The following is a 26936-nucleotide window of genomic DNA, read 5'->3' on the forward strand; positions in this document are numbered from 1 at the left end:
GATAGGATCAAAATAAGCTGTGGCCTGGCATGAAGATGCTAATTACTTTGTTAGGCATGGGAGCCAAGCACAATCAACAGTAATAAAAAATGACATCCCGGCTAAATTGTATGAATATGATTATGAGATTACAAGCACAGTGGGGACCCATAGAAGAGAAGCTATTGAGGACAAAGGTAATTGGAGGAAACTCACAGGGACAGAGCAGGGTGCTCTTTGGACTGTCATAACTGTAGGGCCAGCCTTGGCCCAGGAGACTTGAGTTTTAATATTACTGATGGGCTATATTTATCCTATGATCACCCATCTCCCTCTCTGATTATTTCCCATCAAAGTTCTATCCACTCCCTTTTTAGCTGGAAACAGCAGAAGTCTGATGCAAGGTCACATTCTCATGTGACAACCAGGGATACTGGGGCTCATGTTTAAAATCTATTTTGCTTTACAAGGAAGATATTTCAGGAACTATACCTAGCTCTCAATATTTTTGGAAGCCTCCCTTTAGGGGTCTTCCACTCTGTTCTTTGTATAAATAAGTCTTGAGAAGGAAAAAGAAAAAAGGAGAAAAGTCATTTTCCAAACTGTTCGTGGCCTGCAACACTTCAGCCTCAAACCCTTTGAGGTCAGACTTTTCAGCAAAGCCTTATGAGAGATAATTTTCCCTAACACTTCCTATTCCTCCCACAGATTGCTTTCCCAAAGATGGTTGCTAGCTGCTGCCGCTTCCTTTGCTACTTCTGTAGAATTAGTCGGCAAAATCAGAAGGCCATGTTTGAGCACCTGAGTTACCTGCTGGAGAACAGCAGTGTGGGTCTAGGTATGTTGTCATGTTATAATTTCTTCGTGTTATGAGCCCCTGGGTTGCACTGCCTCTGATGAGCAATTAGATAAAGGGAGAGGAGCCACATGCATGCTGTGGTATTTTTTTATTCTTGTTTTTCTTTAGCAATGGTATTTTGGAATACAAAAGGGGACCTTCCCTGTTCTAAAATCAAGTGCCTAGCCAGTACTTGGGGGGGCTGAGACAGGAGGGTCGCATGTTCATTTGACTCAGCAAATTAGCAAGATCTTGCTTCAAATTAAAAAAACTTAAAAGGGGCTTGAGGTGTAGCTTGGAGGTAGAAACCCTCTTAATGAGAGAGAGAGAGAGAGAGAGAGAGAGAGAGAGAGAGAGAGAGAGATCGATCTGTGCTCTCCAACCTACGTAAGAGATTTCTATACCATCCAGCATGTATTACAGAGATGTTGGCACAGTCAAACAATTTTACTTCCCCTCTCTTGACACCAGTAGCCCATGGTTTTTGAAAGGCTGCCCGGGACTGAGGAGATATCTCGAGACATTCAGCCCTCTCAGTTAACCAGGGAGCAAAGCTGAGACCAAGGTCATAGATCTAATGCCTTCTTCACCACTGGCTGAGGGGTTCATGCATGTGCCATCAGCCAACCAGCAAGCGCTTCCCTTAGCTGCAAGGCATGCTGGCCAAGAGCCACTGTGGATAAACAGTGTGAATCCATCACCACCACGAGAAAAGCAACTCAGTACATATGCCTCGCTCCCTCTTCTGGATGGAAACCAAAGGAATCTGTGCAGTACACAAATCCATGCACTGGCAGTCTGAAATTCCTGTTGCTTTTGTTTATCAAATGCAACCTCAGGCTAACTACACTTTTATAAAATGCCACCTGAAGTTTTTCTGAAGTCTAACCTAAGAGTTAAACAAACCAAGAAAAAAATCAAAGATGACATTGGTGTTCCTAATGTAACTATATGAGCTAGTGCTATTTGAGGGTATTTTAAAACTCTAGGTAGTGGCCCCGGAAATGCCCCAGTCATTTGAGCTTAGTTGGTTAGGTAACAGCTGAATCTTTTGAGTTATCACCAAGTAGGGGCCCAAAAGAAAATCTGTTACAAAGTCACTTAAAAATACATGGTCCTAGTTAATACTGTAGACTGATTTTCTTCTAATCCTTATTCATAATCAGTTCTGAGTGAAGGGAGGAAGGACAGCAAGTGAGCTTTGCTGAAGTTGGGCTGGTGGCCCTGCTGGATTTGCAAGATCACGTTTGAGTGTATTTGCTGCCCTCTCCCGCCCACTCCTACACATTGCAGTCAGCTCAGACCCACTGGCTTTTGTCTCCCTCTCTGCTCCCTCTCTCCTCCTTCCTCAGCCTCCCCGTCGATGAGGGGCTCCACCCCACTGGATGTGGCAGCCTCCTCCGTGATGGACAACAACGAGTTAGCGCTGGGCCTAGAGGAGCCAGACCTCGAGAAGGTAACTGACCGCGGGGAGGCAGTGTGTCGCGTTCTTCCTAGGGAGAGAAAGCAGGCCAACACCTAAGTTTCCATATAGCATCTCCACGTTGGTGGGCTTGCAGCAAGAATACGGTAGAATGTGAGTGACTGCCAGCAGCACAGGATCAGGACCAAAGGATGTCCTGTGGGCAGGGATGGCTGACCTCGTCGACGTGAATATTGGGACAGTTGTGTTCTTTGTATGTGGAGGCCCAGCCTCACTGGCCTACATGGAACATCCCCAGACCCCTGTGGCTCCTAACAAAGGTCTTCATCATGGACAAACAAAGGAGATCTGGCAGAAGGCTGTGTATTCAGTGTCTTTTCTGTGTAAAAATGAGGAAAACTAAGCTGCTCTCTATTGGGGTTGTGAATGGAGCTCCTAATGGTGGCGGTGGCTGGGAACTGGTTTCTACATCTCTCCCCCATCCGTCCCATGGAACTATTCCCTCATCTTGGTGGCTGGCAAGATAACATTGTACTTTTTTATTATTTATTTTGCGGTACCTGGGATGGAACCCAGTGACATTCTACCTCTGAGCTTTACCCCCAGCCCTATTTCCTCACTAAGTAGTAGCTGAGACTCTCCCCGGACCACAGTCCTCCTGTCTCAGCCTCCCAAATGCTGGGATTACAAGCATGTGCCACCACGCCTGGCTTAACAATGTACTTTTTAAGTACGGAGAAGAGCAACCTAGCGGGAGCAGGACAAGCCACAGGGCATGCATTCACTATCTAGCGAGTCTGGGAGCGTAAGGGGAAGAGCACCCAACCTGACTCGGGTCAGGGAGGCCGCTCAGAAAAAGCGGCTACATGGACTAAGGAGAAGCTAGTGGGTCTGGGGATGCGTCCAGTAGTGGGAGCTCAGAGAGGAAAGCGCCCTGTGCTGGGCGGTCAGGAAGTCCCGGACACCCGGGAGCAAGTGAGGAAGGAAGTAGCGGGGCGGATTTTGTTAGAAGTGGAAGCTCCCACTCACGCAGCACCACCAAGCACCAGACCGCTTTCTGCACAGGCCCCCAGTAGTTCATGTGACCCTCAGAATGAGCCTTTTATTATTGCCCCCACTATGGGCAAGGAGATGGAGGCACAGAGGTCAGCGGCGGGGGATAAGTGGCAGAATCAGTAATCAAGATCTAGGCTCCCGAGGCTGTGCTCAGACCTATTATATTTTAGGACCTCGCTAGAGAGCCAAGAGCAATGGGAGCCATCGGGTCCTCGGGCAGGGAGCAAGGTGTACAGTTTGTCCTTTAGAACGCACATCTTGGCTTCAGTTAAGAACTGATTGGAACAGAAACAAGACTTCAGGCAAGGAGAAGCATTAAGAGGTGTCTGCAGTAATCCAAGGAATGGATAGGCGGGCTTAGTTAATATTGACACAGTGGACATGAGAAGGGTTTGGATCCACAGGGCCTTTGACAGAACAAATAGCAGCCATGAATCAGATGTTGAGCCAGCCCACTTTTTCCTCTAAAGGACAGGAGGTGAACAAATTTGAGGAGTCAGGAGTGGGCTGGCTTCTGGTTGCATCATATGTGAAGTGTCCTGAGGCTCCCAAAGGGCAGTGTCAAGTGGCAAGTTGACTGCACAGTACTCAGGGCTTCCTAAGCTGCAGATCTATCACATGGAGGGCAACTGGGGGCCACAGTGATAGTTAAGACCACTCCAGAGCCTGGCCCGGAGCAGGAAGAGGATCATGGCTGGACCAGAGCCGGGAGAACCACCAGCTCATAACAGAATCACTGGAAAACATGAGAAGGGATGAGGAAATCCCAGGAAATGTGTCTAAAAAGCTGAGTGGGAAAATTATACATATGCATTCTTTTCTTCCAAATAGTGAATGTGTTGAGATTCAAAGAAGAAATGTTGAAGAGAGAGAAAGGGAGAGGGGAGTAGGTATCTCTTGATTAAATGATTGCACAGCAGGTGGCCTTTAGCAAGGTAGCCATGCAAGCCATGCAGATAGTGTAAATACCACTTATGAAGACCCTGCTGGTTCAGTCTTGGCATGGAATCACTGGCCACGCTGTAGAACCACGTCTGATCTCTTAAGATGAGATGATAATTACCCACATTAATTTACTCAAGCGTTTGAGTTAGTAAATTCTGTTTCAGGTGCACTTAACCAATAATTACGGAGGGCCCACCAAGACATAATGCCTGTATCTACAGAGCTTCCTTTGCAGGAGGAACTTCTGATGTGGTATGAGGGTCTTGCAGTTTTCCAGAACTGCCACAATAAAGTTCCACAGACAGCAGCTTAAAGACCATGTTTTCATTTCCTTTCTTACATTCCTGGAGGCTATAATTCCAGGATCAAGGCATCACAGACTTGATCTCTCCATCCCCTTGGTTTGCAGATGGCCAGCTTCTTCCCAGGTCCTCAGGTGGCCTCGGAATCTGTGTCCTTGTATGTCCAAGTTTCCTTTTCTTATAAGGACACCACCCTTGTGGTCTCATTTTCATCTAATCACCTCTTCAAAGGCAGTCACATTCTCAACTACTGGGGGTTAGGGCTTCAACATACAAGTTTGGGGGTACACAATTCAGACAAAGGCTTTTGTCTTTAAGTTGGTTGCTTCATTTTGCCCTTTAAGATCTTTTGCAATATCAAGGAGATATTTTAAATGGTAATAGTCTTGGGGGGGGGACACAAAATATGTAAGTAAAAACATTTTTCAGATTCAGTAAACATGCTGTTGGAACTAGTACAACATTAAGTTAAAAGCCAAAGTCAGGAAAAGGCTCTTTACTGAGCTTGTCAAATATGATTTACCCAACAACAGATGACATTCTGGAGTAACCCTTTAAAATTATCCTCAGAAAAGTCTCAGTCCAATATAACTTAGGATTAACTTTAACAGGCCCTCTCAGCTGCAAGAAGAGTAAGTGAAAATGACCAGAGGAGAAATTTAGAACTTGCTCTTCTGAGCCCCGTGGGTCTGTGCTAAAGGAATACCACCTACACCCCCCAAGACCCTAACACTACCCACCCATCGCTCTCCTACATGGTAGCTATTCCCTAGCAGCTGTATCTACTCATGGTCTCTGCTTCTAGTGCAACAGACTCCAGTCAAACTCTATTACTCATTTAAATGGAAACTAAAAGCCTCTATATTTCATGAAAAAGCAGCTACCAGGTCTCCTACAACAAGGCTTTGTTGGAAGGTTTTTTAATCCAGTGCCCAGTTCTCAGCCTTAGTTCATCTTTTCAAATGATGCTACTCTATAAAGACACTGAGCCTCCCTGGGAGGATGTAAGATCTGTTGAGTGGAGGCAGGCAAGCCAGGAGAGGGGAGACGTGGGCATACAGGGACATCTGTAAGGGACATAAAGTTGGCCACCTTCTTCGCAAGAGGTTAGGGTGGCTCTACCCAGTGCCATAGACATTTGTTCTGACATTGGCAAATTATCTAAGTTGAGATGCAGCAATAGACTAGAAAATCCTGGATTTCCTCCCTCTATTATCACCAGAGAAACTAGGTCTATTAGAATTAAACAGCAACCTTAACCCAGCACACACATACAAACTGACAGAGTCTTGCTCTCGCTCGCTCTCCCTCCCTCCCTCCCTCCCTCTCTCTCCCTCTCTCATTTTCCTGACCAATAAAACGCTTTGTACCTGTGGTCCTAAAACTTCTGCCTGATTCTGCTTCCTGTTGATATTTCCCTGACACTTGTAAGACAAAATAAAAACTGACCTCTAAGCAGAACAGTATTCTTATTGGTTTAAGAAGAATAATGATATATTATTAATATTTTTTGTCTTAGATTTATTGTTCTTGCAAAATAACTATGCTAAGTATTTGACAAGAATTAGCAAGAATTTACTGAGCACTTTCCATGTGCCAGGCGCTGAGGATTATACATTGAAAATGATTGGGCTGGGGATGTAATTCAGGGTAGAGCACTTGCCTAGCATATGAGGCAAGTGGGTTGGCTCCGCAGCACTGAAAAAAATAAAGGAAAGGAAAGAAGAGAAGGGGAGAGGACAGATGAATGGATGGACAGATGGAGCAAGTCAGCATTTCTGACTTTGAGGATTTGGGCACATAGTGATTTCTCTTCTTCTCCCCATATATATAAAATATGAAAGGCATACTTAGAATAGCAACTCCATTTTAAACAAAGGTCATTTGCCAGACTTTTTAACCTTACACCTGTTGAAAAGTAATCTAAGCTGAGATCTTGTGACAGTTGTCTGGTAACCTGGAAACAGATAGAACAATCCTGGGTTTTAATGGACGTCTTTCTGGTTGCCTCCTGTGGCTTAGGGGAGCTTACTCTTGATGCAGTGTGAGTCAGGATCCCTTATTACTCAAGGGTCCACTCAGTCAATCAGCAGCTGAGCATGTTGGCCTTGCAGGACCTGGCCAAATGAGGATGGCCAGCCTAGGTCCCACAAAGGGCTCCTCTCTTTCACTTTACCCATCATGATTCGCCCTATTAGCTAGAGGTAGCAGTATATGCCTGTAATACCAGTACTTGGGAAACTGAGACAGAATTGTAGGTTCAAGGGCAACCTCAGCAATGTAGCAAGACTCTCAGCAACCTAGTGAGACCTTGCCTCAAAAATCACAAAACAAAAAAATAAGTAAAAGTATAAAAAAGATACACCCTATTTAGACTTATGTCTAAGTAGCAATGCCCTACTGCCTTAATGGGGGAAAAACTAGAAACTTACAGTTTATTCCTATATAACAATAATAATCAATCTTGTTAATTATTTGAGAAAAAAGTAGATTAGAAGCTTTACTTACAAATAGAATGAATTATTTAAAAGTCATGAGCCCTCTACCGTTTGTAGAGAAAGAAATGCCCTTCAGTTCCCAGAAGAACAGGACTTGTGGCTATTTTGCAAAAAATAAAATAAAATAAAACTTGGAACACTTTTTTGCCATATATATATATATATATATATGCATATAATTCTTCCAATTTTGTTTTTAAAATAGTTAATACAGAATTTAGCATTTACCGTTTTTAAGTGCACAGTTCAGTGGCATTCCATACTTTATAATGTTGTGCTAGCATTGCCACCATCCATCTCCGTAACTCTTCCCATGTTGTAAAGCTCCCCATTTAACAATAACTCCTCATTCTGCCTCCCCATAACCCTGCTAACTAACATTCTACCTTTGTCATTAGAGTTTTCTCACCTGCCTTATATATGTATAATAATACAGTATTTTTTTTATGACCAGCTTATTTCATTTAGCATAGGCTTTTGAGTTTCACACATGTTACAGATATACCGGGTTTTCCTTTTTAAGGCTAAGTAATACTGCACAGTATGTATATAGCACATGTTGCTTATCCATTTATCCATCAATAGATACTCAAGTTCCTTCCACATATTAGCTATGGCAAATAATGCTGCTATGAATATGGATTTTGCAGATCTCTCTGATACTATGATTTTAATCTTCCTGGGTACGTACCCAAAAGTGGAATCACTGGATCACATGGTAATTCTATTTTTAATTCTGTGAAAAACTACCATAGTGTTTTCTACAATGGCTGCACCATTTTACATTCTCACCAAGAGTTCCCAAGGGCTCCAACTTCTCCATTCGCTCAGTATTTTTTTTGTGGTTGATTGGTTCTTTTTTTTTTTTTTTAATGTAGTAGCCATCCTAATGGGTGTTCATGGACATTTACTTTTGTACTTTCTTGGCAGGTGGTGACCTACTTGGCAGGCTGTGGTCTCCAGAGCTGCCCCATGCTTCTGGCCAAGGGATACCCTGACGTTGGCTGGAACCCCATTGAAGGGGAGCGCTACTTGTCCTTCCTGAGGTTTGCCGTCTTCGTCAACAGTGAGTCCCATGCTTTCCATGCCTTTCAGACCCAGGATGGCAAATCATGGATATATATAAGGAAAAAGGGAACCTTTATTACTTCTCATCAATAAGTATAATAAATTGTGCAGGTGTTTGGCAGTTAAGATGAAAAATATCAGGGATAATCAGGCCAGACAAGGATCAAGAGTAAAACCCAGGAACAAAGCACTGAGCTTTAGTCCCAGATCCAGCAAGAAACTCTTGAATGGGTTTGTATTTGCAACTGCTCTAAAGCTTTTCTTCCATCAGCAAATGAGGGAACTTACTGATACATCACTCACCTATTTCACAAGCACCTCCATATCCATAGAATATTATGATGATTGGATAAAAATTATGAATTACTGACTAGCTGTAAAAAAAAATAACTCCCAAGAGGGCAAAATCTATAACAACCCTAAATAGTATTATTCTCAATACAGGTCACCTTCCATTTCAGCTCCACCAAATTTTTTTAGTTACACCCAAATGATTTGTTGTATATTGCATGAAATAAGTGTACTGCTTTCTTGAAATTGTACCTTGCTTTCCAAGATTTTGTTATAATTCTCATTCACATTTCATTGCAATTATGATCCTTCTCTTTTCTCTGTTTGTGGTTCTGGGCTAGCGAATGCCACTGACCTGGTTAAGTGTTCTCAAAGAGAGGCTACAGCTGATACAAAATCTTACCAGTTGTTCAAAGTATGAGAATTTATCTCAGTATGTATTTGCATGATGTGGTCATTATATTTCCATTTGCTTTTCTTGTCTCCCTCCACTCCGAACCCATCAGCTTACTCTCCTTAACCATACTGTACTTGCTTTTAGTATTTGAAAGATTTCTATTCTCCTGGGGCTTCCTCTGCTGTGAGTGGATTATATACCTGGAGATGTCTGTGCTTTGCTCCCCTGAGACTCATCTAGCTAGATTCTTAATCAGCTTTCTTCAGCTTCTAGCCATGTGTTCTTCACCTCTGTCTCCTATAGGTTGATCACATCTTTGTTTGCTAAATTCCAGCTTCTTATCTCAAAGTTGCTTTTATAATATTCTCTAATGACCTGTTCCACTCTCTATCCAAGTAATCATATTCTAGAATTAACACAGAATTATTACAGCTCAGGTTGGAATGAGTTATAATGGTCATGGTAGGATGGATCAGAGGAGATAAATTCAAAATATATTGCAGAGATAGATAACACAGGGATGGACGGTAGCGATGGGAGGGCTGGACCTGAGGGTGTTGAGAGAAGAGCAGGATTTATATCCTGCCTTGGAGATTTGAGGGTGGGAAGAAAATAGATAAGGACAGGAGAAAATGGTTTGAGATAGAGCATTATGAAGAGGAGAGGAGGGGAGTGGGGCAGTGGAGAAGGGAAGGGAGAGCAGAAGAACGTTGGGTCTGCCCCCTTTACTTTCATGTTGGCTTATGTCTTTTCAGCATATGCTCTATAGTACAATTTTATAATGAAACTAACTCTTAGCAAATTGGCCCATCAGTGGGCAGATATATGCATTTTAATTTAATGTTTATTATATTTCTAAATTATAAATGCCACATTTTGGGTTGACAAAGTAATCCAGCTTCTACTTTCAAAGAATTAATTTATAGTCTTTTGAGGGTAGTCCACATGAACAGAGATCACTGGGTGGGGGAGTAGAGTGAGTACCTAACCCCAATCAGAGTGGCAAGCATAAAAAAAATCAAATAACAACAAATGCTGGCGAGGATGTGGGGAAAGAGGAACTCTTTTACACTGTTGGTGGGAGTGCAAACTACTTCAGCCACTATGGAGATCAGTCTGGAGATTCCTTAGAAAACTAGGAATAAATCTACCATATGACCCAGCTATACCACTCCTGCATATTTGTCTAAAGGGGTTGAAATCAGAGAACTACATATGCATACCCATGTTCATAAAACAGCACAATTAATAATAGCCAAAATATGGAACCACCCTAGGTCTCCATCAACAGATGAATGGATTGCAAAATTACAGGAAATACACACAATTGAATTCTACTGAGCTATAAAGAAGAACAAAATCATGGCATTCACAAGAAGATGGAAATATCTGGAGAACATTATGTTAAGTGAGATCAGCCAAACACAGAAAGAGAAGGGACATGTGTTTTCTCGAATATGCCCAAACTAGGGAGTAGTGGGGAGACAAGAGGGACTCCAGATAATGGAGGAGAAATCTCAGAAAAGCTAGAATGGAAGGATAGGAGACAAAGAAGGCTGAGGTTGATTAATGGAGGAGCTACATCTAAATATGTGTATGTATAAGTGTGAATGCAGCATGGTCACCTGGACACTCATTGTTGGGAGGGGGGAAAGGGGAAACAGGGGAGGGAGGGCACCAAGCACAGCCTAAATGTGTACCATTTTCATTATGTTCCACATATAAATAAAATAAAATAAATGGAGAGAGAAGGAGAGAGAGAGAAGAGAGGAGAGAGAGAGAGAGAGAGAGAGAGAGAGAGAGAGAGAGAGAGAGAGAGAGAGAGAGAGAGAGAGAGAGAGAGAGAGAGAGAGAGAGAGAGAGAGAGAGAGAACACTGAAATGCCTCAAGAAGGGAAGGGAAACCTATATCCTATTGAGAAGATCAGAAAGGTCTTCATGCAGGGGCAATGTTAGAGATGAGTTCTGAAAAGTCAAGTTTCTAGGTGCAGAAATGCAAGAAAAGTGATACAGATAGGGAGCAGGGTGTGCAGTGGCCTGTAGGCTAGGCATGCTATTCTCAGGAAAGAGGTTTTTCAGTCCAAAGGGTGGATACATGGATGGCAGTGGTAAAAGATGAGGCTTTCAAGGTAGGTAGATGGCTGCAATGAATAGAACACAAATCTAAAGCTGAAAGATGTATTATTGATCTGGTATGGAGAGACCTGGGAAATCTTTTCAACAGAAGAAAGACTGATGAGGTACCACCATAAGCCTGAGAAAAGTTCTTTTCTCAGGTTGGAATGAATTATAATGGTCATGGTAGGAATGGACCAGAGGAGATAAATTAAAAATATACTTCAGAGACAGAATTTACAGGGCTGAATGGTAGTGATGATGAGAAGGCTAGATTTGGGTGTGTTGAAAGAAGAGCAGAGTTTACATCCAAGCCTAGAGATGTGAGGGTGGGAAGAAAAGAAATAAGAAGATAGAAAAAAATAATAAGATAGAAGAAGAAGAAGAAGAAGAAGAAGAAGAAGAAGAAGAAGAAGAAGAAGAAGAAGAAGAAGAAGAAGAAGGAGGAGGAGGAGGAGGAGGAGGAGGAGGAGGAGGAGCAGGAGGAGGAGCAGGAGGAGGAGGAGGAAATGCTTTGGGGTGGAACATAATAAGCTTAGTCTCAGTCAAGTCATAATGATGTTACAGTGTGCAATATCCAAATAGAGATGCCCTAATTTGGTTATTAGGAAAGCAATTCATCCATCAACAGATGGGAACTGAATAGATTTGCAACCATTTGTAGCTAAAATGGTTGGAAATAGATTGTCACAAGGGAGAGCATGAAAGAGATAAATATTCAGAGTATAAAAGAATATTTTTAAATACCTACTGGAGGAGGAAGAGTAGCTGAATCACAGAGTGATGTGGGAGAGTTTAGACTGGAGAATGGAATATCTTGGGTTCAAAATTGGCTCTGTCACTAACTGTGTAAATGTAAGCAAGATAGTGAAGCGTCCCTAGCCTCAGTTCTTTTATATACTAAAAAAACAATGATAATAATAGCATGTACTTTACAGAATTGTTGTGAGGCTTACTTGAAATAATCCATGGAAAACAGATTAGCAAGAGCCAAAAACGTAGTAAGCCTGGAGTCATGTTACGTACTGCTGTTGTTCATGATCCTTACAAGTGTTGGGGCATTTGAAATGTCCCCATTTCAAATGATAAATAGGTTCTTTGGAATCTCAAAGCCCCATGTAAATCTTTATGTCTAAAAGGCCATAAATATGACATTCTGGCCACATGTATGGTCTCTACTCAGCAGAACAGATCCTCTGCTCATCAGTGGAAGACAGAGTTGGTAGAGTGCATCAAGGTGGAGATGAGGGTGTTTGTGGTGGGTGTTGGTAAGTGATGCTGGATAATGGAGGTGTTCATGGTGGGTAGTGGTGAGTGATTATGGATGTTCTGATAATGAGTAGGAGCAGTTATGGCAGCAATGGTTGAATATGATGGTTGGGTGGTGGTTATAGCAGGTTGGAGTGATCAAGGTGGATGGTGGTTAGTGAGAGTAGACACAGTGATAGCAGGTTATGGATGGTGATGAGTAATTGTAGGGATGGAGATAGTTTGTGGTTAAAGATAACAGCCAATACTCATGCATGTTCCAGGCACTGTTCAAAGCACTTTTACTTGCATTAACTTACCTAAATTATACAACAATCCAGTAGCATAGATGTTAATCTTTTGTGGCTCCCATAACAAACTGCATTGCCCAGGTAGTTTATTTCAAAATATAGCCAGGCATGGTGTCGCATGTTTGTAATCCCAGTACTTGGGAGGCTGAGTCAGGATGATCAACGGTTCTCCACCAGCCTCAGCTATTTAGTGAGGCTCTCCACAACTTAGTGTGACCCTGTTTCAAAATAAGGAGCAAAAAATAGGGCTGGGGGTGTACCTTGGAGGTAGAATGCAACTTGGTTCAATCTGCAGTACCACAAAAAAATTAAAAGTAAAATTAAAAATATATATTTCTTATAGCCTTTTGAAGCTGGGAAGCCCAGGACCATGGCACTGGGAAATCTGGTGTTTGATGAGGTCTTCTCATTCATAAATGGTACCTTCTGTCTGTGCCTGACGTAGTAGAAATGGCAAGGCAGCTCTCTAGATCTTCTTTTTTAAGGATATTAGTCCCACTCACGAGGGCTCCACTCTCATGGCCTCATCTCATTCCAAAAAACCCACCTCTCGACAGAATTACTCTAGGGGTTAAGAATTCAACATTTGACTTTGAGGAAACACAAGCATTCAGACCATAAGTAAAATTATCTTCATCCTTTTATAGATGAAATTAAATAGAAATTAATTACCTTGTGCAGAATCGGGTAGGAGAAAGTGAAGCCAGAGTTTGAATGAAAAACAGTTTGACTCCAGAGGCCTTTCTGGCCCTGTCTCCCTAATGAACAAAGAGATATAATATTTTCTCCTTTAGGCTTGTCAAAAATTGTGGTATTACTTAATTACTGTTTAGTACCAATGTGTTTTTAAAGGCCAAATCAAAAGGTTTTACTCTATCAATATAATAGAATTAGAAAATTTCTCCTAATATTAATTTACTAGTATCCCTTAATATTTTTGATAAATCTTCTTAAACAAGATTTTGTCCCCAAAATAACTTCTTAAGAAGTTCTTTTCATTTTCAAGTTCAAATAATTTTCTCTACTGTATTTTTGTTAACCTGCTAAGAAATCTTGGGTTGTGTTTAACCATCAGAATACTGAAGGCGAGAAGCTCCTAACTACCCGGCAATGGCAAATAATGTAGCCAGGCTAAACGCAGTGCTTCAGTATTTGTGATTAATCCCTTCTGGATGTGGATTCCCAGAAGGAAGATATTTCCTGCCAATTCACAAAAGGAAAAACTTATTCTGTGCTTTCTTGGAGTCCGGGGAGCATCTTAGTGATATCTGCCCCAGGTCAGAAACTTATTTGTGAGGAACATAGTATTTTGCAGCATTGCAGACTCTGCTTTCCCAGGCAGATTTATCAGCAGCAGCCATAACATGGGCATCTGTCATGTGGCAAGTATAGGGTATGTGAAGGGCTATGAGAACTAATGAGACATGCTTTAGAAGTTCTGCCCTGAAGCCATTTGTGACTCAAAACAAGAAACACAGCAGACTGAAGTATAATTATCAGAAACAAGCCTAGAATAATTACTAAAAATTTAATGATAAGCTGCACCTACCCATGCAAGTGGCACCGGTGGCTGCTGGCGTGCCAAGAAGACTGGTGTTTATTTGGATCTAGTGAAGTTAATGTAGGAATGCACAGGAAAGAAGGCAAGTGTTGAATAACATCTTGAAGAAAGAAATAGACATAGTTTTTAACTAGTATAGGGTGATTATACTGAGCTGCAAGACATACATCTGTTAAGATGTTCAAAGTGGCGTCTTAGCTTTGAAGGTCATGTAAGGTGTAAATGGTTAAGAATCGTCTGATTCATTTCTGTCCACGTATATATGTTTTTAGAGTCAGAAAAGATATATTAATTATTCTTGTCATTCTCAAATTTTCTTTTTTTTAATTTATTTTATTGGTGCACTGTATTCATACATCATAATGGGATAAAAATAATACTTTTGTAGACATACATGCACACATCGCCCAGTTAGCCCCTACCCAATCCCCACCCCATTCCCTCCCCGTCCCTCCTTCCCATGCTTGGCTTAGTGGTTGACATCTAGTATTATAGCAATTTATCCAATATTAACATTTATCAATGTTATTTTATCTCACATAACAGTTTCATTTGTCTGATACCAAGCTTTTGTTGACTTAAGGATAACATTTCAATATTTCTTTTTGCTTTCTTTCTTACCAGAGAATATTTCTTTCTTTTTCTTTTTTAAGGTGAAACTATCATATATTTATTTATTTATTTTTCAGAAAAAAATCTATCCTAATATGGAATATGGACTCAAATAAGCAAAATGATCTCGAAAAAGAACAAAGCTAGAAGATGTATATTTTCTGATTTCAAACCATATAAAGCTACAATAATTGAAACAGTGTAGTACTGTTCTAAAGGCAGATATATAAACCATTGGAGTTAAATAAAAGCCTAGAGATAAATTCTTCCATATATTATCAAGTTATTTTTGACAAGGTTTCCACGAACATTTGGTGGAGGAAATAATTATCTTTTAACTAAATATTGTTGAATAATAATAATTACATGGAAAAGAATAAAATCAGATCCTTACCTAACACCATATACAAATATTAACTCAAAATATATAAAAGACCTAAATATAAGTCTTAAGACTATAAACTTTTAGAAGAAAATCTGGGTCATAAAACCTCACAACATTAAAATTGGCAGTGATTTATTGGATATGATTTCAATGGCACAGGCAACAAAAGGGTAAACAAACTCCCTAAAAAATAAAAGCATATTGTATATCCAAAGACAATGTAAACAGAGTTAAAACTTACTTTTAGAATGGGATAAAATATTTCCAAATGCTATATCTGAAGGTATTCAGATATAGTATTCCAACTAGAAATCCTAAAAATTAGCAACAATAAAAGCAAACAATACAATTTAGAGATAGGTAAAAGACTAACATAAATAATGAATCTCCACAGATAACCAATCTTAGTTGTCTGTTGGATGGAAAATCTTGTTTCTCTGGTTCTGGTGTGAGTTACCTATTTCTTCTTTGTAGTTAATCTCTTTGAGTATTTTCTCTAGTACTGGTTTTGAAGACATAAATTCCTTCAGTTTCTGTTTGTCGTGGAAGTTTCTTATTTCCCCATCTAATTTGATAGAAAGTTTTGCTGGGTAAGAAATTTTTGGCTGAAAGTTGTTTTCTTTCAGAGTTTAGAATATGTTACTCCAAGCCCTTCTGGCTTTCATGACTTGGTTTGGGAAGTCTGGAGTGATTCTAATTGGTTTGCCTCTGAATGTCACTTGGCCCTTTGTTTTTGTTACCTTTAAGATTCTCTGCTTGACTTCCACATTGGTCATTTTGACAATTATGTGGCATGGGGATCCTCTTCTCTGATCCTGTCTAAAGGGAGTTCTATAAGTTTCCTGAACATGTGTATTGACCTCTTGCTCTCTTTTTGAAAATTTTTCTGCTATTATTTCTTTGAAGATATTACTTATCCCTTTGGTTTCACCTTCTATTCCCTCTTCTATTCCAATTATTCTTAGGTTAGCTCTCTTAAAATGGGCCCATATTTCTTCAATGTCAGATTCCTGCTGTCAGATGTTTTTTTCTAAGTTAGAAACTATGCATTCATTTTTTAAATGATCTTCTAAGATCAAGATTCTATTCTCCATGTGGTCTAGTTGGTTGTTTGTACTTTGAATTGAGGCCTTTACTTCATTAATTGCATCCTTTATCTCTTTTTGGCTCTCTCTGAATTCTTTTTGAAACACCTCTATTATTTCTACAGTTATTTTCCTGATTTGATCTTCTAGAAATCTCTGAATTTCTGTTTTATCGGGTTCTGATGTTTTGGGGTTGTGGGCATTCATTGCTCCATTGTTATTCCTCTTTCCCATGATTTCGGAAGTTTGTGCCTTCTCTGGGTTCTTCCCTTGGGTCACTACGACTTCACTTAAGGTGCTCTGGATCTCGAGTCTGTGGTATCTCGGTCCCCACTACTCCTTTACTGGGTTGTATGGCAGAGTCTCAGACCCAGGGAGTCAATCGAGGCTGCTTTAGACCATGGGGGGTGCCAGGTTGGGCATTCTCCTATGGTGTGATATCTCTGCCACCGCCACTCCCCTACTGGGTCAAATCCCTGGGAGTCAGTACTGGGATTTCTCCTCCAGGGCCCGCAATTTGACTCACTGTTGTTGAGTGCGCAGATGTAACTGTAGTGGACTCAGTGAATTCGCTGCCTCTGCCACCGCTGGCAATATGGCGCCACTGCCATGCCCTCGGCCGTGAGGCTGGCGTATTTCTTCTCTGGTTTTGAGCTCTGCTTTGAGTCCCTGCAAGGTGTGCTGAGCCCAGCCCCTGGGAGCTTTAGATGCTCCCTCGCCGAGAAATCTGCCGAATCCCACCCAGCTGTTCAGCAGCGGCTCACCTCGGCTCACTGTCCGCCGCTCCTCTCTGGAGCCTGGTGGGCTGTTGAGTGCGTTGGTCTAGAGCCGTCCAGTGAGCTCGCCGCTGCTGCCGGCAGTAAAGCGCTGATGCCGCGTCCTCGGGCGTGAGGTCTGCATATCTCCTCTGTGGCTCTGAGCTCCGTTATGAGTTCCCTTCCTCTCTGGAGCCTGGTGCTGCAAAAGAAGATGGTGCCCACCGCTCCATGCCGCAGCTCCGGCTGCAGCACTGCGGTCTGGTTTCTGGTGTCTCATTTTTCCAGCCCTCTTTTTCTCTGTCCCTTGTAATTACATTTTTTATTTCTCTGCTGATGGTGTTTTCTGGCTATGAAAGGCGCTGATTTTGTGGTAATAGAGATTGGTTGTTAGCGGGGCTCGTAAGCCCCGCTTCCCTCCATCGCCATCTTCCCGGAAGTCTCAAATTTTCAATACAGTTGGAAAGATTTAGCAAACTCTCAAAACATGAACCAACAAGAAAGGATTTTTAAAGAGTTTAAGATAAATATGAGCAACATTGCAGTCAGAAGACCCTTAAGACTGGGGCGGGGGTTAAAGTAGAATATGCGAAACATTTGAGATATGGCTAGTGGGGGTTGAGTACTTACCGTCTGCCTTACCCCTTCCTCCTTATATAAGGCATGTGCTGTCTCTCCTGCCACATCTTCATCTTTGTCCCACTACACCTCATGAAATCCCTGTGCCTGAAAAGAATAGAGTCATTCATTGAGGCAGCTGTGGGACTTAGAAAAAGGCAAGAAAATGTGGTTCCATCTGTAAAAACTCAAAGTGAAACAGCATCACAACCTGGAAATTACTAGCTAGTCAAAAATAACATACATAATAGAAAATAAATTCCTCAAATCAAAAATCTAATTGGAAACCAGTGTCCAGAGCACCAAAGTCTGAAAATCTAATCTGGGGAAATGATATTCAACTTGATTTCATGCTAAGTATATTGCTTTAGTAGTTTTCCTCCAAGGCTCCACTGGGGCTCAAGGGTGCTGTTAACTAAGTGCCTTGACAGTGGACCCAAATTTCCAAAATCCATTTGTATGTGGGCTGCATTGATCATTTCATTGACAAGAGTAATTAATGAAGCCTGATACCTAAATAAAATTATGGATTTCAGCTAAATAATAAAAGAAAGGCAAAAACAAAAAATCTGCTTCATCAACCTTATTCTCACTAAATAGCAGGCAGTATCATGAGCCTCGTGCCCATCACAAATTGATTTTACCAACTCAGTGAAAATACCCATATTTAACAGGGATGCTCTATTCTACCAGAGCACACCTCAATTCTGGCTCCGTATTTCCATCTCATTTAGGTTTCACTTCACATTGAAAAATTAAAAAGTCAGATGAATCCAAACTCTAAGGATATGGGCAAAATGTCAGCCTGGTTCTATGATTAAATACCACTCCTCAAAATTCTGAGGCAACTGTGCCAGTCCACCCTGTGTACTTTCCTTCGGAACCTTGGATTTAATAAAATTCCACATGTACACTGATGATCCCCACGTGTGCATTCATCCTCTTCCCCAAGCCCCATTCTTGTACATCTTGTTGTCTTCTTGATATTTTCACTTGGAGGTCTAAGAGGCATCTCAAATGTTGTACATATTAAGGATGGATCTATAATTGTGATTCCAGGTCTGTTCTTCTCCAAGGGGTTCCTTATCTCCTTAACCAGGACTGCCCAACTTTTCAGCTACTCAAACCAAACCTGAAGTGACATCCTTTATTCAGCATTTCCCCTTATTCTCATAAATAATCCATCATCAAATTCTGTTGATTCAGTGCTTCAAAGATTTCTGACATCCATCTGCATTTCCCCATCTCCACTGGCCACATCCCATTGCAGGCTGTCCTTATTTTCCACCTTGGCCACCACAGTTGCATAGGAACTGAACTTTATTTCTACTCTCATCCCTACAATCATCTGCCTCTACTTCATAACAAATAATTTCATAATCTTATTAGTGTAGAATAATCATTTATTATTAAATCTGCAAGAGGTTGGGGAACACATCTTTGGGCCTGTAGTCTGATGGAGAAGCTCTCTGCATTTGTCTTATTCTGGGATCAAAGCTCACTGTGATGTTCTACTTTTCCACTGTTTCTAGGGCAGTGACTAGACTCTGGTGGGCTTAAAAAATGGCTGAACTAGCCGGGCGTGGTGGCGCATGCTTGTAATTCCCCGCGCTTGGGAAGCAGAGACAGGAGGATCACGCAGGTTCGAAGCCAGCCGCGCGCGCTGGCTTAGGAGACCCTGTTTCCAAATAAAAATGTAAAAATAGGTCTGGGAGTGTAGCCCGGAGGTAGAAGGGCTTCCAGGAACCCCAGTACCACCAAAAAAAAAAAAATGGCTGAACTAATTAGCAAATGGGCAAACAACCCCTGGTTTCCTTTCTGTGCTAAAACAGTAGTTCATAGACTACCTCCTCCATTTTCAGGCTGTAAGGCTCTAAGGTGATCATAGGTTCCTTATTACTTATAATAATTTGATTCATACAAGTCTCTCAGTAGTATATCAAAATTTGTATTTACCAAGAAACAGGTTGAGAACTGGCCATCATCCCCGCCTTGTGATTCTCCAAGTTAACTAAATAGAGGTATCTCTAGACTTGTTCATGATGAGCCCTCAGTGTTCTTTTGCCACACAATGACTTGACTGGGGAATGTCTTCTTTTCCATGGGACTAATTTAAATCTAAGGAAATGGACAATCCAGGCTCTTAGAAACAGGCTGACTATTGGTCTGCTACTGCAGTAAGGAATAGTTATATTTAGTTTTTCTTCCAATTATTCCAAGTGACAACCTTGAGCCTTAGAGAAGTGCACTCATTTATTCAGGAAGTATTTGTAATACCTATTATGTGCCAGATATTAACAAGACTCTTGAGCACAGAGGGTTAAAAATTCAGACATGCAGTCCTTGTCATATAGATTATACAGTCCAATGAGAAAAACAGAGTACAGAGTATTTGAGGAGAGCACAATCTGGGGGCTCCTGCATTTAATCTGTTCCTGAAGGATGAGGTGGACTTACCTAGGTCAAGGATGTATGCCAAGGGATTGGGAAGAAAGACAGCACACCAAGAAAGGGAACTTTAAAGCAGCTATTGTAGTTAGGACAGAGAGTAATAAAAAGTGATGGATCAAAGATAAAATTATTGCATTTCTACTAATTGTCCCTGTGGTTAATATGACTGTTTTACCAATGTAAAATGGGAAATTCATTTCCATTTCCATCCAACTTTTCAGAAATGTTGACAAAAAAGGAGCAATATAAACACGATGTTGAAAACCTTTGAAGAAAGGCACTGTGAACACTCATGCTGTTATTAAGCTCATTATTCATGTTGGAGCTTGAGCAAAAACATTATAGTAAGCCCTTGGGCAAAATTAGTTTACCTCAAATCTCTCTCCCCCTTGAAAACATGCCCTCAAGGTCAATGTTCAGCTTTACCAGAGTGGATCTGGTTGGCATCAAGCTTGCTGAGCTCCAGGCAATTAGGAAGATAATGTTCTCTCTCTTGTAATGTGCTTTCCTTCCTACCTTGTAAGGCTTTGGGAAATTCTTTTCCTTGCTTCCCTCTCTAATTAACAACAATGGTTGGGCTTCGGTTTCTTTCTCTTGCAGGGTGTGCTCTGCATCTCCCACAGATGTCCAAATTCAAGTAATCAAGGAATGGCTTCCTGGGTCAATTGTGGGAGCCAACCTAACTAGCATAGTTCTGAAGACATGAGACTCAAATAAAAAAAGGCTAATCAAGAAAATGAATTATTTCCTTCCTCTTTTATTTTTTTATTTTTCTTTTTGTGTATATATGCATGTATACACACACACACACACACACACACACACACACACACACACACACGACTAAGGATTAAACCCAAGGGGCATTCTCCCATTGAGCTACAACTCCAACCCTTTTTCTTTTCTTTTCTTTTTACTTTGAAATGGAGTCTCACTAAGTTAATGCATGCTGCCCTCAAACCTGCAATCCTCCTTTCTCAGCCTCCCAAGTACTGGGCTTACAGGTATGCGCCACTGTGCCCAAATTGGCAAATGAATTTCAGTGTTAAACCCAATCTTTGTCTGCTATTTCAACTCTGCTGCACACTGTGGTCCCACACCCTCAGACTCCACTGTGTCCATCCCTGTGGGAACACTAAGTTGAATTCACCAAACTGGCAAACTCCATGGTTGACCCATAAGCATTTCCACTGAGTGACTGAAAGAATCAGAGTACAGAATTTAAATAAGCTTGATTAACAGGGTTGCATTTGTCTCCATCTTTGATTTCTTTCATTCTTATGAAAAAGAGCAACTGGAAAGGTAGATATATGTCCTACCTGGTAAGTATTAGAGTCAGAAACACTTGAAAATAGTGAGTGATGAGTTACATCTAAGACTAAGAGTGTCTATTTTTTGAAAGCTGATTCTCCCAATACTTTAATTGAAATATCCTTCCTATCAATGAACTACATCAGATATAAATGCTAGTTTCAGTAAACAGCAAAATGTGGGCATAGAACAGTGTCATCACATTATCTAAACTCTCTCACAAACTACAAGTTATTTCCATAGATTCTGGTTTAGTGGAAATCAATTTTTTTAATTTTTTATTGGTGCATTGTAGTCATACAACTTAATGGGGTACAAAATGGTGGAGACATACATATACACATCACCCAATTAGCCCTTACCCAATTCCGACCCCATTCCCTTCCCCTCCCTCCTTTCATGTTTGGCTTAGTGATTACTTTAAAAAATTATTTTTGATGCTATGTATTGAGTGGCAATTGAAGGCAAACTTCTTTACAAAACTTTTCGACTTTTCTTGAAGGACTGATCTATAAAAAGCAAATACAAACTGATAATCTGTTTAAACTCAGTTTAATGAAAAAAAGTTTGAACCAAATTACAGAATTCTAAAACTGTAGTGATGTACACTTGAATTTTACCTGCAACAAAGAAGGTTGAGTGGTAAGAGGATGTGAGCAAGCCAAGCTCTGGGACAGGACCACAGTGGAAGTCTAAGGTGGGCTCTCTGGGGATAGCGACATTTCATACATGTTTAAGTATGAAATTGAGGGAGAGATACTCCCATGCTAATTTCAAGCATTTGAACAAACTCAGCCCCTCTGTTACTCTGGACAGGGTGGGGAAAATCTCTTTATATGGATTAAATTAGTAGATTCATGAAACTATGGGGAGCATGAGTTTCTTAACAGGGAGATTGAGACCCTGTGATACTATACAGGGTCATATTCACATAGTGATTAGCTAAGAAGCTGGAGTGAGAAGCCACGTTTGGAGTTCCCATTCTAATGTTCAAACTGCAAAATTTCTAGGCTGATTCATAAACATTTTATGTCATCAGAACTTAAACTATAATGGAACGATTTAAAAATATATCTGAAAAAGATTAAATTAGAAAATAAATTAATTAATTAAAATATATCTGTAAATGATTGGATGCTTCTCTCTCCAAAGAAGGGAACCTAATTCTTCTCCCTTTAAATGCAGCCTGGACTCAGTGAATCACTTCTAAAGAATAGAATATGGCAAAATAAGAATAGATTACCCAGTCACTAAAGGCACTGTGGCTTCTGTCTTATTTTCTTCTTGGATTTTTGCTCTGTGAGAAGTCAGCTGCCATGTCATGAGACATTCAAGCAGCCCTTTGAAGAAGCCAGCATGCTAAAGAATTGAGTGGTGTGTACAACTGAGGCCTCCCGCCCACATCCAAGTGAGTGAGCTGGAAGCTGATACCCCAAGTCCAGGCAAGACTGCGGAAGACTAAAGCCCTGGCCAGCCCTGAGACTGCAGCCTCAAGGGCGATCTCAGACAGACCACCTAGCTCAGGCACTCCCAGAGTCCCACCCTACAGAAACTGGGAGGTGATAGTTATTGTTTGGGCTTACTAAGATTTGAGGTATTGTTTCTGGAAGAATGTATAATGCAATAGCCAATGATAATGCAAAAATTATTAATGATACAGTACACTTATATATATATATATATGCTTACACACACAATACCCTGTGGTTTAGAAGTGTTTTTCTTCAATCTTCTTCTAATATATAGCATCAACAAATTCTTGCCTTTGAGTCTTGGTTTAGGAATGAAATTCTCAGGCTTAAGATTTCACCTGAGACAGAAGGTATGTTTTATGATGGTGTTCAAACAAGCTATAAACATGCTTTTGAACACAAGCGCTGGATTTGAGAAGCAATGGTTATACTTCCCCAAGTGTTCCAGTTCTGCTGTTTAATCACCTATCAAGAAATGAGACCCTATCTTACTTTCTATGGTTCATCCAAAGAGAAATGCTAACAGAATATAGTTCCCCAACCTTTAACTTCTTTTAGAGCTATTGTAGGAATAACTAAGAAAACTTTACCCAGTGGATTCTTCATCTGGATAAATGACTTCAGAAATGACCTTTTACACTGTGTACTGGTGGTTGTGCATGCATATAACCCCAGCCTCAGGAATGTAGCAGGAAGAAAGACCCTGTTTCAAAACAAAAAGTAAAAAGGGGGGAGGGGGTGTAACTCAAAGGTAGAATTCCGCTGAGTTCAATCCTTAGTACCACAAAAAGAGAGAAAGAAGAAATGCCCTAAACTCTACCAATACAAACCTGATGCTCTAGGGTATGTATTAAACTCTGTGAGAGCATTCTATAATGCAGTCACAAGCTAACATGTCATTTCTCCAGAAGTTAATTGAGGCACACCAACATGAGGTATCATCTCACCTCCTTTCAAGGGAGAAAGTAACTTGTATCTCCTTGTGGAGTTATAAAAATGTAAAGTTCTTTTGATCCCTAAGTCACTTGGGAACAAATCAGTATTCCATCGCAGACTCAGCAGTTCAACCCTTGCCCTCTGAGGACCTAAATATACTGAAATAATCTTGGTGGTACAAAATTCCAAGTTGAAGAGTAAAACTGTATTCTATAATAGTTAATCTTACAGTAAAACAGATCTTAATCTTCAGCTAGGCAGCTGCTGACCTCATTTATCACAGCTCACCTTTCTCCCATCTGTACATCCTCATAATCGTAAGAGTAGGAAACCAACTTGGTGACGTTCTGCCTTCCCAGTTCACCCACTAGGAATAACTGCTGGGCTGGTCCTTCCAGGGACCAGGAAACAGTGCCTCTCTTCCTTAGGTGAGAGCGTGGAAGAAAATGCCAGTGTTGTGGTCAAGTTGCTCATCAGACGCCCAGAGTGCTTTGGGCCAGCCCTGCGGGGTGAGGGAGGAAACGGCCTGCTGGCAGCCATGCAGGGCGCCATTAAGATCTCGGAGAGCCCAGCGCTGGACCTCCCCTCTCAGGGGTACAAGAGAGAAGTGTAAGTCAAAGCACTTGCCTTCTGGCATGAACGTGGTTGGTGAACTTCCTGATATTGTCAGTTTGTGGAGGATGAAGGTGATATAGATAACTTTTTCCAATAAAAAAGCACAGATTTCCTTTTTGTATATAGTAGTTAAAACATTTAAAATAATTTTGTCAAGCACATATTGTCTTGACTCTTCTAGCAAGCCTAGCGATCAGGACCTCTACCTTCTCCCTTTCCCTACTCCATGTAGCCCAAGTGGAAAATCCTCACAGCAGCAAGCCCTCCTCTCCCCCTGGCCTGTCCTCAAAGCATAACCACCTGAGCTGAGAGGCCTGGACCAAGGTGACAGTCATTGTCTAGCCCCAGCACATGTCCTTCCATAGTTTGAACTACAATATTTCATGCCACATCTTTTAAAAACAGGTGGTACCAAGGATGTAGCTCAGTGGTAGAGCACTTACCTTGCATGGGCGAGGCCCTGGGCTCAATTCCCTAGCACTGGGAAAAAAAAAAGAAGAAGAAAAGAAAACAAGATAAAAACAGAGAGCACCCTCCACTTTCTCTTCTGCAAGTATGAGGGCTTCTGAGAAAGTATTTAAATTTGATTCCTTGGAGGGTAGGGTATAGATTGTTAAAGGTCACAAAATTAATACTCTTGGCATTTAAAGGTTAAGGATGTAGTTGGTGGAGTATCTGATTGCCTTGTTAGTGCCCCCTTATCATGTCTTGGGATCACCTCCAGTTCTTTATCAGAGCCTCCAAATTGAGCATAGAGTCTACAGAACAGGTGTGACCCAGCAGAGGTAACTCCCCGGGCAACTGGCCTTTTCTTTTATCATCAGTCCTGCTAAGTGACCTGGTGGACTAGAAAGAAACAAGCACATGTGCTGCTCCAGCTTCCCCATGTAACTGGAGGAACTGCTGGGTCTCAAGGTCATGTGACTTGTTAGCACATGACTTCCTGGTTTCCCGTCCAATGTGATTTCTATGCATATTCAGGGAGGAAGAGGCAATGACTGGCCGGTAGCAGCAGAATTCGTGCCTTAAAGTTCACAGGAACCTAGGAATGTCATAGGAAGGTATCCAGGTCCTTTGAGCTGAATGGATAAAACCACCTCATCTGCTTCTGAAGGGAGAGGCTCCAGGGAAGTGCAGAGCACGCGTTTCGGTGCCACACAGCTCATGTCTACCAGGCTTTCTCACCGCCCTACACTGATTCTCTCTGTAGCACGGAGGACGATGAAGAGGAAGAAGAGATTGTGCATATGGGCAACGCAATCATGTCGTTTTACTCAGCTCTGATAGATCTGCTGGGCCGCTGTGCTCCTGAAATGCACGTGAGTGATGGAGTCTCTGGAGAGAAACCATGAGAACCCTGTGCCAAGAGCACTGTCCCTCTCCCAAACATATTCTTCCTCAGTGTTGGGTGCATGCTCACTGTCTGCCTCCAGGTACCTTTTAGCCATATCACAGCATCTTCCATCTCTTCTACCAAACTGCGCGGCTTTCTAAACTAAACTAGTCTAGCTTCCTGGACTCCCGGGTGGGTCTCTGTGTGGCTTCTCTATGGCGCTAGTTGGGCGTATCCTCTACAAATTGTGTTTCAAAAGCCTCCCAACATTACTTTTTCATAATTTACCCCTATTTGGTCAAAATGTGACTGACTTGCTTCTTGATGGTGGCCATCACGAGTGGCCTCAGTGGTGTCAGGAGGACACTCCACATGGAAAATTCTTTTCTTGATGACCATGGCATTTAGCCCCAAGAAAGCAGTCCCTTCCCAGGGGTTCGGTCTGATTGTTTACCTGAGATAGAGCTTTGCACATACACATAAGGGTAGTTTTGTTTTTTGGGATGTTTTCTTGAGTTTTAAACTAAAGTGTGTGTGTGTGTGTGTGTGTGTGTGTGTGTGTGTGTGTGTATGCGCGCACGCGCGTGTGCGTGTGTGTGTGTGTGTTCCCTTTCCTTTTGTGCCCCTGCTGAGGACTGAGACAGCTGGCTTTATTTCATATAAAGCCTCACAGGATAAGTGAGAGAGAAAATAATTGCTTTTCATAGGAAAACAAAATCTAAATCTCAGTAAAGGAGGCTAAACACAATTCTTAGGATTCCATTTCCTGCGATGATAAACCAGCCTTGCCCACGTAGAACTGTCTTTTCATTTCTGTGAATTAAACAAATAAAAGGCCTTGGCAGGGAGCCAGGGGTGCAGCAGGGTGTTCTTTGGTCTCGAGAGCCGGGTACTGGAGACCCCTGTGCACTTAGGCTCCCTTTTTCCTGATCACCTCATTACACTTCCAGAAGCAAGTTATGTGTCATAGCTGGCTTATTCTCAGGAAGGCACATGGAATAGCTAATCCAGAAGATCCCATCTTGAGAAAGAGTTCTTGCCTGCCAACCTCTGCCTCAAGACCTTACACACATGCACACCCCTTCCCGGAACCCCTGTGTGGCCCAGCTCTGTCCTCTACCACAGAAAATGGAGTTGGCCTCCGTGTGGGTCCACAGGGTCCTCTTTCCCCTGAGGCCACACAGCATCAGAGCACTGTATGCCATCAACGCAGTGAGGGTAGATCAGATCCTGAGCTCATGACAGGTCCCGCGGAGTCCTCACTGTGTCCACTTCAGAGCCCACGTACGCAGGAGGGTGTGCATGCCACCTGTGTGCTGGCCCTTAGGTGAC

At 41.7% G+C, this 26936-nt stretch overlaps 1 protein-coding gene across 2 annotated transcripts in view; it reads left to right on the plus strand.

Annotated features, from left to right (window-relative positions):
* Positions 1-26936, plus strand: part of RYR3 (ryanodine receptor 3) — a gene marked incomplete at both ends in the record, with an annotated part of 530337 nt that overhangs the window by 376083 nt on the left and 127318 nt on the right. For both annotated transcript variants that reach the window (XM_080708162.1, XM_080708163.1), the window contains 5 exons: positions 688-817; positions 2170-2273; positions 7972-8107; positions 24085-24265; positions 25482-25590. In XM_080708162.1, coding sequence (XP_080564288.1) covers positions 688-817; positions 2170-2273; positions 7972-8107; positions 24085-24265; positions 25482-25590 — 660 coding nt within the window. The remainder of the gene's footprint in view (positions 1-687; positions 818-2169; positions 2274-7971; positions 8108-24084; positions 24266-25481; positions 25591-26936) is intronic.

Source organism: Muscardinus avellanarius, assembly GCF_963383645.1.
Source record: "Muscardinus avellanarius genome assembly, chromosome: 12".
Classification (NCBI taxonomy): domain Eukaryota; kingdom Metazoa; phylum Chordata; class Mammalia; order Rodentia; family Gliridae; genus Muscardinus; species Muscardinus avellanarius.